General features: G+C 47.3%; 1 protein-coding gene across 1 annotated transcript in view; it reads right to left on the bottom strand.

Annotated features, from left to right (window-relative positions):
- Window positions 1-14,561, bottom strand: part of LOC146062852 (calpain-8-like) — a 66,764-nt gene extending 52,203 nt beyond the window's left edge. The window contains exon 1 of the mRNA XM_083174858.1: window positions 14,310-14,561. Within this exon, the coding sequence (XP_083030984.1) occupies window positions 14,310-14,546 (237 nt within the window). The 5' untranslated portion in view covers window positions 14,547-14,561. The remainder of the gene's footprint in view (window positions 1-14,309) is intronic.
- Window positions 14,562-15,707: the final 1,146 nt, after the last annotated feature.

The following is a 15,707-nucleotide window of genomic DNA, read 5'->3' on the forward strand; positions in this document are numbered from 1 at the left end:
GGCTGAGGCTAGGGTTAGGCTGAGGTTGGGTAAGGCTATGATAGGGTTAGGCTGGGGATAGGGTTAGGCTGAGGTTGGATAAGGCTATGATAGGGTTAGGCTGGGGTTAGGCTGAGGCTAGGGATAGTGTCATTACAGATAGGTTAGGGTTATGACAGTATTAAAACATTTTCCAAAATATCGCCGTCATTGGTCAGGGGCGGACGTCACCTCACATAGACACTTTACCTGTTATAGGCATGCTCCTGCCATAGGCACTGGCTCCTGTTATACTGTAGGCACTGCGCCCACCATAGGTACGATGGTGGACGCAATGGTGAGCCGGTTGGGGAATGTATAGAACCACTGGTCTCTGCATACTGCTGCGTACTAATGTATAAGGGGAAGGCTGCATATAGTGATGTCACCACAACCCCATCAAACGCATGCACGAAATCCAGCTCTGTGCGCGTTGGGCAGTTCCTATTGTTACAGTATCTTTGTGTCTCCTATGTATGTTATAGATATGATAGAATAGTGTCATCATTGTGCTCTTCCTTTCAGGTGTTGTCGGACTGGAATATCTCTCTGCCCACACCCCTAGGTGTGAAGTGCTGCCTTAGATCAATGTGAATAGTGTATTATGTAATGTGCTCCGCAGTGGGTATACGTAACCGTAGTGATGTGTATAATGGGGTGTAGGTGACATGTAGGTGGGGTGAATAACCAGAGATGACTCACTAAGTTATTATAAGTAGGAGAACATCAGAACACAGAAAACATCATCGGCTCCTTGATCAGAAAATCCCACATTTATAGAAGTATCTAATATCCCCTGAACTTGTGTTAGGAGAATGTTGTCTTATCTGCAGGGTCAGAGCAAGACTGGTGGCAATGTTGAGCCCCCCCCCCCCCTCCATGTCACACATACAGTATACACTCTGACATGGACATCCCAGCAGCGGTGCACCGGTGCAACAGACGATAGATGCATGGGATAAGCGTCTCGCGCTGCTCCGTGAAATCCCACGAGACGCTGATCTTGTGTAGCCCGTGCCTGCTGAGGAGACCCTCTTGAACAGCTGAGCTGCCGAGCTATCCGGCCTGGAGCTGAAGTCACCCCCCTGCTGCGTTCTCCCAGATACTCCAGTATTTTTCTTTTGGCACACCTGCATTTTTCTTAACATTCCCATTAAACGGCCATACATCGCCCTCTCGATCACCTTGCGAAAGCCATCAGGTATGAATTAGGCTCTTAATCCAGCCCTGCTTACAGTACCTCTGTATTTTGGGTATGGGTAAAAACCAGACCAGGACAAGACCCCCCGGACCACGGACATCAAACTCTGCATTTTGGAGCTTTTCTGGGAGTGTCAGGGAAAATGCAGGCGTTGCCAGGTGTGTGAGGGGAAGTCATGTGACGTCAGCTCCGCCCCCGATCAGCCTGATTCTATGGCAGCCAATGAGAAAGACCCGGGCTGCGCACAGACTGCACACACTGTGTAATCATTCCATGGTGAGCGGCTGTTATCCGGGAGTGTCAGGAATAATGCAGGCGTGGCCAGGTGTGTGAGGGGAAGTCATGTGATGTCTGCTCCGTCCCAGATCAGCCTGATTCTATGGCAGCCGCTGAGGAAGGGCTATTTCACACGCTCCGGCTCCTGCCGAGCAGCGAAACCCCAGAAGTCCAGGAAGCCGTGCTGCACACAGCAGTTTACAATGGTGGGGATGGCCACAGCCCGGCAGCCGTCCCTTCCAGTGGTGGGATTCGGCTGCAACCGGACGGCCGGGCCGTGGCCGTTCCGGGTGAATGGACACAATTGTGTCCATTATTAACTACAGTGCGGGGTTTCACCATCCGGCAGGAGCCGGAGCGTGTGAAATAGCCCTAAGTCCTGGGCTATGCACACACTGCACACACTGAGGAATCAGTCCATGGTGAGTGATTGTGTATGAATTTGCAGATAATCGCAGGGCTGCGATATTTATGCAGACTTGCACAGCACAAGTTATCTCTCTGGCATGGCGGCGATTACCTGATCACAGGGCTCCAAAAATTAGCAGAGAACAATCGGATCTGTATATCCCCCTATCACCGGACCTGGACTAGGTTGGAGCAGGACAGGGTAATTATAGGTGGAAGGAGCAGTTATATTAAAGATGAAGTGTGTGCGTGTGTGTGTGTTGGGGGTGGGGCATTTAGCTGATCCTGTGTGTGAGGGTGGGATTTGGTGAAATATGGGGTATGATGCAATTGAAGGAAAGAAGGTTGAGGAAAGAGAATAGGATGTTGGGTAAATCAGAGTCGCCCATTTACTATGGATCTCATATACAGTACAATGCAATCTGGGATGGATCTTACTGCCCATGATCGCATTGCAATATGTGATCCTATTGGTGTTATGCATTAATCAGCACAAGCAGGAACAGGGGCTTAGAAAGGAACTGGGGCTCCGCGGGGTCGCGCACACATGCGCAGGGCCGGTGCAAGCCCCCCGCCCGCCCCAGGCAAAAAACCCCATGCAAAAAACCCCATGCCGCTCGGATGGTGTGGACGATACTGTGGCACGGGGGGGGGGGGGGGTTCGGGTACGGCGGGTGCGATACGGCAAGGGGGGGAGGGGTCTCGGGTTCGGCGGGTGCGATACGGCAGGAAGTGGGCGGCGTCCGTCGCGCGGGGGGGGGGGGGCAGCGTTAATTAACAGGTGGGATGGGGGTCGGGGAGGGGAGAGGGAGGAGGATTACATACTCACCTGCTCCCCGCTCCCTGCTTTCTGGTACCTCTCTATGGTACCTCGGCAGTTCAGTACCGCCCTCCAGTAGTCTAGTGGTGGCGCCGGCCCTGCATGCAGGCGCTGGATTGCTAAGATCACCAAATAGTGTTTTCCCCACTTTTGTTACCAGTGCTGAATCCGTACCTCCCATCTTAGGGGAAGCTTAAAACAGAAACCTGCACCTGTAATTTGGGGGCGTGGCCTTTTGGTCAGTCCCAGATCTGTCCTAATCTTGTGGGGTCCCGGGATTCCCACTACTAAAGGCTGGAAAGCAGCAGTCTTGGAGAGAAAAAGATCTAGTGCATAATTCCCTGGACTGTGTTGAAAGAATACGCACTGGGGACTAAACGAAAAGGCTTTAGCAGGTTTCTTATTTGCCGGCCATGTTTGAGAAATGACAGTTATGAGCTGTTTGGCTTGTACTTTATATCTGTGCAAGACTTGGTACATATACACCTGATCTCTCACCCACTTTGGCAGACTCTTACCTGACTTTGGGTCTCATTCAGATGAAGTCACAAAATAGCAATTGGGTCCGATTCAGCACACAACCCAACTGTCCAGATTTTTTCAGGACAGTCCTGTTTTCTTAGTACCTGTCCTGCGTCCCACCAGGGGCTGGCAGTGTCTAACCATACACACACACCGCAGCCTATAACACTAACCATACATCAGGGTTGCCGACTTTAATATTGTCCTCTCCGGGAGAGTTTCAGCAGCTGCTCTTGGGGCGGGGCTTGATCGCGACGTCACTAAGCCCCGCCCCCACTGTGTTAAACAGCTGAATTCACGGATCTCTGTGGAGGGGGCGGGGCTAAAATTATGCTATTTTGACATTTTAGCTCCGCCCCCTCCTCTGAGACCCGCGGATTGTGGCATTTAAATGCCGCGAACGGAGACTCCCGGCCATTCCGGGAGGGTAGGCAACCCTGCCATACATGCACACCACGCATCCCACAACCCTAACCTTACACACACACACACACACCGCAGCCTATAACACTAACCATAGAGTGTATAGTGTAAGGTACATTATGGTGTGGGGTGTATAGTGTGACTGGAATTACAGTGTGTATCATATAGTGTAAGTGACATTAAGATGTATTGCCTAATGTATAAGGGACAGTACGTGGGGGGGCGCTGGAAAATATTTTGGCTGGGGGGAGCAAAATTTATAGTTACGCCACTGAAATAAACAAGGGGTCAGGTTGGTAGAACTTGCGCGTGACTGTCCGATGTCCTCTTTGTACAGTATGTGATATTCTATTTGATGTATAATAGATAGTAGCTGAGAGGCCTCTTCCCTGTGACCTAGATCTGTGATTCGGGGAACGGTTCTCCTCCCTAACCTGTGTTCAGGCTGCTCACAGCGCTGAATATTACATAAGGCAAAGAGATACAATAGGGACAGTGTTTGCTCTCTGTGCCCAGCCCGTATCACTAATATATATTTACCATTGTCTGCGATCAATAGAGACACTGACATCTAATTGCTGAACACTATGAACACCTGAAGCCAACGGCACGCCTCAGTAATCACAGCCTGCTGTCAGATCCCTGCATGAGATAATGGGTGCACTGACATCTATATACTATTGTACAATTACACAGGAAACAGGCTAAGTGAAGTGGAACAATCCCATTCATCAATATCCAATCATCTACTTATTGCGAGTAGCGTTGTGCAGGGGGAGGGGCTACAGTCTTCAGCTGACATCTTATAGACATAATATACAGAGTTAATAGAACTGCAACAGCCTGGAGTACTGAGAAAACCTCCGAGCCGCACCGCGCATGTTAACCGTGCCTAGATCAACAGTAATGGACGTTAGATGCTAGTGTTAGAGCCACAGGAATGTGTTTGATGGTCAACATGAGTTTTTCATGTTTTTTGGTGCCAAATGTCACAGGTCTACTTGGTTCACAATTAAGTATTCAAGTGGACAAGGGAACACTGTGCACATTTACAGTGTCCACAGGGACCCCTGTGACATTCGGCACCAAAAAACATGAAAAACACATGTCGACCATGTGACCATCGACCAGGCTCCCGTCTCTCTATCGATGGCGTCTAACCTGCCTTGCTGTCAATATAGACGCGGTTGACTATCTTAAGGCGTCTGACTGGACGGGTTTCACTAAGGGTGGTCGACCATAATATGGTCAATCTAGACAGCTCTAGGTCGACAATCGATAGGTCGACATACATATAGTTCACAGGGTCATAAGGCCAACACAAGCATTAAGTCTAACATACAGTAGGATTGGTCAACACATGAAAAGATCGTCATGAGTTTTTCACCCTTTTTCATTTGTTGGACATTTTCATGCAATATCCTCCATGTGGACACTGACTGGGAACAATGAAGTTTGAAGGGTAGGGGGGGGGGGACAGTAAACTAATTGGGGTCCACATTCTGAGGTGTTGACTTAACAACAACAAAAACCTGAAAAACTCATGTCCATCTTTCCATGCATTGACCTTTTCCATGTCAACATTCTGATTGTGTCAACCTTTTTACCAGTGTGGACCATATCGACCTTTTGATGTTGACCTATTGACTCTCAACCTAGATGTTGTCTGTGAGCTACAGATGGAGCTGCGGTTGGTCATCCTACCAGTGCGCCAGAGCTTTCCATCTCAGCACACCGTTCGCCGAGATGGGGACCCATTGTTGCCGAACGGCGCACCGAGGCGGAAAAGTCTGGCCCACCAACAGGATGAATAAACTTGGTTCCATCTGAATACCAGACCCCTTAAACTCATGTATGCAGTCTGCATCGTTACACCCTTCGAAATACACCACTGAATATTTAGCTGAGATGAATGGACATTTGCAATAATGAAAGGTCCAGTATAGAAAGGATGAAATAAATAAATAAATAGAAAGATTTTTATATTGAAATGTTATTTACAAAATCTTTAGGGGTAACAATACTTTTTTTGATATTTCGTTGAGATGCATTGGCTAAAATAAAAAAAAAGCTTTGTGTAGGTTTTACTGGTGCACACAACCCAGAGCTCCCCCTAAATAACACAAGATAGCATTACCTATTTTTCCTTACTTGTTGCAAAGTCACACTGGTGCTATAACTGCCCATACATTTTTTTGATTTGTGCCAGTTTCCAAAGGTGCCAATGTGTTACCATTATTTTTGTGTACAACATGTATGTGTTAAAGGCCAGATGGGGGCACTTTGTTTAAATAACTCTCAGTAATTGCTGTGACACTGCATTAAAAATCTAAGTGCTGAGAGTTGATATGGATCCCCATCGGTCAATAAAAGAGCAGGAGCAGCAACCAAGTATAAGTGTTGTGGCTGCTGCCAGTTATGATGATTGTCATATTAGCACTTCAACATAATAATAATAGTAATCATTTTATTTATATAGCACTTTCTCCAACAGGACTAAATGGGCTTACTGACAGCAAAAACAATGCACATAACATAGAAAGTTATCTAATAAGAGCATTTGGGACTGGAGAAAGACACACAACGGGGTAAAGATAATGAATATAAGCAACCTATATGATTCTACTTCTTATTTATTTATTTAGCACTTTCTAGAACAGTGGTTCCAACCCTGGTCCTCAAGTACCCCCAAAAGTGCACGTTTTCCAGGTCACCCAGCAGGTGCACAGATAATTCAGGCACATTTTAAAAGATCCACAGGTGGAGCTAATTATATCACTTGTGATTCTGTGTGGAGACCTGGAAAACATGCACTGTTGGGGGTACTTGATGACCAGGGTTGGGAACCACTGTTCTAGAAGGTAATAGATTGACTCTGATTGGTTGCTATGGGAAACATCCTATCTTCAATAGAATTGTCATCTTAATAAATTCACCCCAGAGAGTGCGACCACTCTTCCCAGGGCTTTCATAATTTTCACCCAGAGGGCAGCACCCTGTGAACATTTTTGCATTGGCCGTACCCACTCAAGATTTCTAAGTCTTGGGCTCTTCTCATCTCCTTCTCTGCCATCAGACTACCTGCCAACTGTCTCGAGTAGGCTAGTTTTAACCAGCCCAGGGGGCAGTATTATTGACTCACCGGGGTACATTTACTAAGATTGAATGGGTACGAATGCACCCATTCGTTACCATTAGATCTTAAATACGTCCGGGATGAGCCATTTGGCTGAGTTACTATCAGCCATGTTAAAGTCGAGTTGCATATGCACCACAATAGAATGGTCTGGCCGCCATCTTTGTCCACAGAGTTACGTGAATAGAGTATAGGAATCAGGTGAATTAATAATGCAAACCCAGTGCGCAGCCATACTACTACACATAAATTCATATTCCACACTTACATTCTAATAAAATATAGATAAAGGGTTTTAATCCACAGCACATAGCTTAAATGGTAAAACACAATCTTTCTTGTACAAATTTTGCATCTGTGTGTTCCGTCTCACATGCGCAGCGCTCCGGTTCTGGTATAAAGTTCGCAATTTGTAACAGCCAAAAGTTATGGAACAATTACATATTTAATGGTCACTACACCACGAGTAGGGTGGCCAATCCCGGGATCGGCGGGATCACGGGATTTAGCCCCAAAATGTCCAGGATTTCAATCCCAGGATTGAAGTATCCAATCCCGGGATTTCGGGATTAGACTTCGCTTGCGCAGTCTAATGCCAGGCAGCGTCTGAGCACCTGCTCAGACGCTGCCTGGCTGTTCCTGTCCCGGTGTGCGGCCTGCACAGAGTGATTCAGTCATAGGTCACGCTGCGCAGGCCGCAGAGCTACACCACCAGCGCCGGAACTCGCTCACCGCCTGGCTTCCCCCATCCACACGTGTCATACCCGCCACCTGACTCTGCACTGCTGCCGCCTGCCCCTACACCACTCCTCAGATGTAAGTGATGGTGGCGCTTGAACCCGTTAGCCGCCGGCCTTCCCCAGCTGCATGCATAATACCGCCGCCTGCCTCTGCCCCGCAGGACATTGTAACCAGAAGATCCGGATGTTACAGGTTTCACAGCTTGAGTTATGATCCCTATGAAGATGCCTTAAGAGAAGCGACATCTGATCTTCTGACCAATGGAGACCCTCACTGCCCCCTCTACCTGGACACTATAAGAGGTTAAGCACAACCTAATCTCACTCTCATTATGTTTCTTCTTCTTCCTGGAATATATTCTGGATAGAATATAGGGAGCTCGGACCGGGGTTGCGCAAGCGCTATTGAGGAGATGGTAACTGTTGCCTTCCTGTATGTGAACACTGTATTGTGGCTGATTGTATTTACATCTGTTGTTTTTCCCCTGTTAGTTTAGAACAGGGCTGGGCAATTGCGGCCCTCCAGATGTTGATGAACTACACATCCCAGCATGCCTTGCATCAGTTTCAGCATGGCCACATAGCAAAACTAATGCAAAGCATCCTGGGATGTATAGTTCATCAACATCTGGAGGGCCGCAATTGCCCAGCCCTGGTTTAGAACCTATTTTGTATTGTATATTAGTCTATCTGTACATCTTGTTATCTGTTTCTATATCTATATCTATGTAACCCCCGTTGTCCGTTAGGGACAGAAATATATGGTACAGGGACTTTATCCCCTTGTTCCGGAATTTATACAGTCTTGGCTTTTATTCGCAATAAGCTTGAACGGTATCGGTATAGCGTGTTTTATACACGGACAAGGTTCACTATGCTGCGTTACGCTTAAGAACTCGGCTGTAAATGGCCATGAGTTATATGGTGGTTGCAGAGGCATAACTCTGAGAGGCAATTGATTCATCTGCCACTGGGCTCCTGCTCCCACGGGAGCACCTCTCCTCCAATGAGAGTTTGAATCAGTTAATTGAAAGCCATCAATATCGTTTCTGTGGCTGACTATCCCTCCTAACATTATTTTTGCAAGTGCTTCACCCTGTATTAGAACCCATGACCTGTCTTACTGGAGACATACACCTATTAAGCTATTTGGGGGGTACCAATATTTATCTTGCTTCCAGGCAACTTGGACAAACTTATGCCAGTTTGTGGTCGACTCAGGAATTTAGTAGTAAATGAGAATGGAAAATGCTAAACATTTTCCATCCATAAGGATGTGCCCCCCCCCCCCCCCCTTTACTCCACGAGTATAACTAGCCCTGGACTCTTTGAGGCGATCCTGGTTGCAGAAATACAGGGGAAATCTAAGTAAGGTTTCTGTATTTCTGTAATCAGAATCAGCTCTTGGTCTTGTCCTGGTTCGCAAAATACCTGGGACAAAAGGAGTAGGGGTGTCCATCCCGTATTACAGAAACCAGCGGAGCCATGCCACAGCCAGAGAACACTTATTATAAAAGGCCCCGTGGCCAAACATGACTAACTTGGCTGTTCAGCCCTGGCCTGGTCCCTGGGGACCCCCAATAAAGATAAAGATGTCTGCCCCCTGCCAGGGCACCACCGGCTTTGGCTGACATGGGTGTCAATGGCCAGTTCCCACCATAGAAGACTTTGTTAAAGTTTTTAACTAGGTGTCTATGGTGGAAACCAGCAATTCAGGTTGACCACAAAGTCAACATGTTTAAAAATCTAATCTGGCGATCCCGATAACTTTTTGATCAGGATCACCAAGTATAAAATTTTTTTCCAAATGATGTAGATTGTGACAGATGCAAATAGCTCCTTGTGAATAAGCTGGCAGTTCAAGTGGCATATAACACGACAACGTCTCCTCCTTCAGTATCTCCAGCAACAGCTGCTCCCAGGGGAAAAAACAACAACTTAGCTTTCCCAAGACCCAATGGTGATGGCACAACATTTTGACATCTGGTCATGACTGACAGGGTTAAATTTACTGAGATTTGAGTTCTATTGAAAATTGGATGTTGCCAATATTAACCAATCATATTCCACTTCTTTTTTACTTAGCACCTTCTAGAAGATAATAGATATAATCTTATTGGTTGCTTTGGGCAACATCCCATCTTCAATATAACTACTATCTTAGTAAATTTACCCCATAGAAGTGGACAACATTAGTCACACATCTACTGTGACTCAATCTGATAAAGTAACCATCCACTGAATGGCAGCAGGTTATTTTTATTACTTTCCTGACAATTATGCCAAAGTACAGAGATTTCTGTAACGGTCGCTTCCAATGGGGATGAGTTAATATTGTGTGAAAAAGCGATCTTCCCAATGTAGAGAAGATATTATTAACAAAAATAGCACTGTCAATGGCCTAAGCCTACTGATAAGATACAGTAGCTTGTTTTTGTGGGAGCCCAAACAAACCAAGCACTTCAGCCACAAAGTGTCAGTACCTGTTACTGAAGTGCTTTGCTTGCACAGCTCAGCTTACAGAGGCTAATCTTTCTGTAAACAGCAGTTACAACTCCACATCCTGTGCTTGAAAAATGAAATAGCTTCATCGAGCACACACAAACTGTATACAAACACAATTAATAAAGAAACAATCTGTCATTAATTAGCCATGAGCAAGTGGTTAGGCAGTACCCTCGTCCTAACAATTATCACTGTGTATCACTGTGTGTGTTGGCAACTAGCCCAACCTCATGTAAATAATACCACATCTGTTTGCAAATTTATGAACACTGCAGCAGATATTGGAGAACATGTAATTATCAGGTTGAATACCCAATAATTAATAAATAGGCTCATTATATAATAGCAGAAAAATGTGACTATCACAGGGTTGCCGACTTTTTCTGTCTCCTCTCCGGGAGAAGAGACTTCCAGCTGCAGTTCGGAGGGCGGGGCTTGAGCTTTACATCATTAAGCCCCGCCCCCAGGATGCTAAATACCCCAATTCACAGATCTCCGTGAAGGGGGCGGGCTAAAATGACGCGCTTTTAGCTCCGCCCCCTCCTCTGAGACCCGCTGATTGATGCATTTCAATCCAAAGGTATGGTGGAAGACGCCGCAATCGGGGGGTTGCGTGGGGGTCCCCCGGAATCCGGGAGGGTTGCCCACCTTTCCGGGGGGCCGGGAGGAGGACCCGATTTTCGGGATCCTCCCGGTAATTCCGGGAGGGTCGGCAACCCTGGACTATCAATACAACTAGGAGCTAGTGCACAGACTTAAAAACTAGTATAATATGCTTGTTCCTTATTGGTCTACTCAGTGCTCTGGCTGCTCCATTCTGTACAAGGTGCAAAAAGAAAAAGAAAGGACCCCTGGGGCCAGTGGCGTAGCTGGAGGCTTGGTTGGCCTCCTGTATGATGTATAAACCAGTGTTTTTTAACCAGTGTGCCTTGAGCTATACTCTGCCACCAGATCTAGAGATGTCCAAACCAGTTTACAGCCACCACCACCAGTTCAACTGTTATTCACTGGATATCTTGTTCTCATATGAAGGCCAATATATTTTATTTTTGTTACCAGCGGGGACCAGTGTGATTGTTTTTTCATATGGGGCCAATGGATTCGTTTTTTTCCTGTGGGTGGCAATGTGTTTTTTTCCTGTGGGGGTCAGATGGCAATTTTAAAAACTTGTTTGGTGTGCCGTGAGTTAAAAAAGGTTGAAAATCATGTCTATAAACCCTTAAGGCCCCCATACACTATGTGATTCGGGCTCATTTTCACCCGATATGGATGGATCGGGTTGTGAAATCGGCCCAAATCGCACATTTAGACATCCAGTCTGACCCGATGTGCAGTCCTGTGTACATCAGAATGGAAATCGGGTGGTCGGACGGGCTGCACATAAGATTTGCCAGCGGTTGGGGAATGCTGTTGACCAGAGAGCCGGACAGAGGGAGCAGGGGAACCAAGGAGTCGGGCAGGCCAGCTGGAAGCCACTGATTGGATGAGACCTATTAGTGGCTGCCCAATAATTTGTATGTTTTTTTTTCAAGTGCTCCCATTGGCGCTGCCTGGCAGCGGCTTCCCCTGCCAGGCTCCCTGGTTCCCTGCGCTGCCTTCCTGCTCCCACCGCCCGGCTCTCTGGTCGTCACGAGGTTTGCACTGCACTATTTAAAAAAATAAGGGGCTTAAGAAATTGAGTAATAAGCCCTGGAATAGTTTAAGTGTGAGGACTGTACTATAAAAACACAAATTAAATAACCTCACAGCCGCTCTATAAAATTCTATTAAAGCAGCGAGACACATTGGTACTCTTTGGACCCTCACTAAAATCTGTCCAATCTACCACACATTTTCAACCCCTGGGAGCAGGGGAGAAGACGCACATAATATTTTACATTGCATGGTATGTTAGTGTAAAAAAAGAATAATACATTAAAATGAAAGGATATAAGTGTATGATAATAATTCTTTGCACCCTTATTTTACTGCACCGAAAAACTCTGAGGACTCAGGGAAATTAATGTATAAATAATAGATACTTTATAACAGTAAAGAAATCTCTACCCTTTTGCAACAAAATTTGGTGTCTGTAACTAATAGACAGATACTTTGTTTTACAGAATAAATATAAAAGCCAGTGAGCAGTTAAGGGAACAGAGGATATAGAGAAACCATTCTGTTATAAATAGAGAAACAAAGATGATTTGCCCCTGGAACACTACAAATCAGGGACAACTTACCCCTGTAAAGAACAAACAGACGTAGCAGCGGTCGTTGATATTTTAATTCTTAAACATTTTTTGTCTTTCTATCTTTACTTACTATATTTTAATATTTCACCATTTTTATTGAATATCATTAAAAGTTACATTTTACGTATTAATTTCTGAATATATTTTTTTGACTTTCAGTGCACTCACACAATACTCATCTTTTTCTATTGCCTCCGGGTGTCTACAGTGTATCATATACGTCTATTAAGTGCTAGTCTATAAGTTATTTGGGTACTCTTTACCTAGAACGGCGCCCGCGATCAGAATCGCGGGCGTCGGGGGTAAAAAATCGCGGTCATCGCGGGCATCGCGGGTACATCAAAATCGTGTACCCGCGATGACCGCGATTTTCCCATAGGGAACAATGTTAAAAAGCCTAATTGACCGCGATTTTAATGTAAAATGCCTCAATGCCCGCGATTTTCCCATAGGAATCAATGTTAAATGGGCTACAGAGCCCAAATAGACCCAATTAACCCTTAAATGTCACCCCAATTTTTTTACGCCACCCCACGATCCACGCCAACCCGAAGCGTGGCGAGCGCAGCGAGCCCGCGAGGGGCGGCGGTACGCGTCCTCCGACCTTTTCATGCCCTACTATCCACGTCGGCGTGGAGTTAAGAATAGAATAGTGTGGCGAGCGCAGCGAGCCACCGAGCCCGAAGCGTGGCGAGCGCAGCGAGCCCCGCGAGGGGACGCGGATACCTTCACAGGTAAACGCGTCCCTTCGCGGGCTTCACAGGTGTCGGCGTCGCCACGGACACCTGTGAAGTCCGCGAGGGGACGCGTATAACTGTGAAGGTATCCGCGTCCCCTCGCGGGGCTCGCTGCGCTCGCCACGCTTCGGGCTCGGTGGCTCGCTGCGCTCGCCACACTATTCTATTCTCAACTCCACGCCGACGTGGATAGTAGGGCATGAAAAGGTCGGAGGACGCGTACCGCCGCCCCTCGCGGGCTCGCTGCGCTCGCCACGCTTCGGGTTGGCGTGGATCGTGGGGTGGCGTAAAAAAATTGGGGTGACATTTAAGGGTTAATTGAGCCTATTTGGGCTCTGTAGCCCATTTAACATTGATTCCTATGGTAAAATCGCGGGCATTGAGGCATTGAATGCAAAATCGCGGTCAATCTGGCTTTTTAACATTGTTCCCTATGGGAAAATCGCGGTGATCGCGGGCATCGCGTCGCGGCCGTTTATGTACTGCCCGCGATCCCGCGATCACCCCGATGGGCGCCGTTCTAGGTAAAGAGTACCGTTATTTGTATGTTTTATAACTAAAAAATAAAAAAAACACCACTGGCACCTACGCATGACGTTGGTCAGGCTCTGGGGCTGCTATGTGACGTGACCCCTGGATATACATATTATTCATCTATGCAGCAGACAACGAGAACGATATCAGATAATTCCACTACAGAACAATAGTCGTAACCTCTTGGCAGTTTTCCATACATACAAAACGTGTTATGGTAATAATGCAGAGCTAAATAAAGTTTATCCTATACTATCCCATCTACTATAGAGTATAAGCTGGTGAGCAGGACCCTCCTACCTTTCTGACTGTCTGTAAGGTATGCAGTTTAAATCCCGGCGTTCAGAATCCCGACCGCCGAAATCCTGACACTTTCTCCCTCCATGGGTGTCCACGACACCCCTGAAGGGAGAATAAATTAGCGTGCCGAGCGCAGCGAGGCACCGGGCCCACTGCGTGGCGAGCGCAGCGAGCCCGCAAGGGGGGGCGATCCACGTCCCCCCTTGTCGGGATTTCGGCGGTCGGGATTCCGGCGTCGGGATTTTGAACGCCGGGATCCCGGCCGCCGGGATTTCATACTGAAAATATCCAGTTTGTTGTATCACTGTCTCGAATTGTGTTTTATATAAGAAGCTGTTAATAAATAAATAAAAATGACAGTATACACAAGTAGCACATTATAATGAGTACGTTATAGCAACATGGTGTAACAGCTTCTGGAAAAATACAATTGATGTGTAATGTGCTGATCTTACCGCAGGTCTCTGCCACAAAAGTCCCTGTGCGCTTTTTGAATTTGGACCCAGCTCATTAACCCCCAGAGATGATTGGCCGGCAGGAAATTCAGGATCTTCAAATAAAGTGGCAGATGCCAAGCACTGCGTCCTCAGAGCCTCAAAGTCCTGGTTTAAATGTCTTACTGGGTTCTTTGGGGTCCCAACGCCCAGAGCTGTGGACTTCCGCTTGGCTAGGTCAGCAGCGATGCTCGCCATTGTCTTTCCATACAGGAATAGAGTTCTAAACAGTGACACCTATTATACATACATATATATAGGTATAGAGTCATATATAAAAGAAAAGGCCCATCTTCTATGGTAATTTATTTCCTGATACGATAGCAGCCAATAGCTGAATGTTGCAAAACCTGCAATCACAAAACCAGTGGGCTGGGTGCCAAATGTGGCGTGAAGCCTGAGGATGTTTCTTCTTCTGACAGTCACAGAGCAATGAGTATTCCTTAAGGCGTGACACCAAAATAATTCTGATTGAACATGGGAAGTGCTCCAGGTAAGGGTGAGTTCTCTGGGAGGTGCAGGGAGGTCAGGGGATAGGGAGGCACTGGTAGTATCAGAGTGTGGTGAGGTCAGGGGATAGGGAGGCACTGGTAGTATCAGAGTGTGGGGAGGCAGTGGCATAGCTACATATATGACAGACCCTGCGGTGGCTTGGGGGAGCGCTGCCAGTGGGGTCTGTGGTGCGCCACTTTGGCTGAGCAGACAGATGACCGAGGCAGCAGTGAACGCTGAGCTGGTCCCGCCCTGTACATATCTAATGAGCGGGGAGCCAGTGCAGTACATATTGAATGAGCAGGTCCTGCTCATTACATATGCATGGGGTGGGGACTCGCTCATTAAATATAAACTGCGCTGGGTCCCCAACCATTAAATATGCACGAAGCGAGACCAGCTCTGTGATCACTGCTGCCTGGGTCGCCTGTCAGCTTAGTCAGCGGTTCCCATAGTCAATCGCCTCGCCCCTTCTTGGAGGGGGGGGGGGGGGGGGCGGATTTTTTTTTGGCAGGGGGAGAAAAATTTCTAGGTACGCCACTGTGGGGAGGTCAGGGGATAGGAAGGCACTGGCTAGTATCACAGTGTGGTGATGGTGAGGTCAGGGGACAGCACAGACCGCGCTGTCCAGATCCCCAGGATTGCTGCCAGGTACCAAGGGAGGGGGGAGGGGGGGGGGGGGGCGGGGGAACCGACTGCAAGGTACAAGGGGAGGGGGGGCATGGTATCAGCTGCAAGGTACCAGGGGAGGGGGGGCAGTACAGGTAAAAAGGGAGGGGGGAGACCAGTGTGGGATACCGTTTAAGACCCTTTCCCACTGCCAAAAAATGGGTCTTAAACAGGTAGGACACTGCTTTTTACCCATTT

Source organism: Crinia signifera, chromosome 3 (genome assembly GCF_055691185.1).
Source record: "Crinia signifera chromosome 3, ASM5569118v1, whole genome shotgun sequence".
Lineage (NCBI taxonomy): Eukaryota > Metazoa > Chordata > Amphibia > Anura > Myobatrachidae > Crinia > Crinia signifera.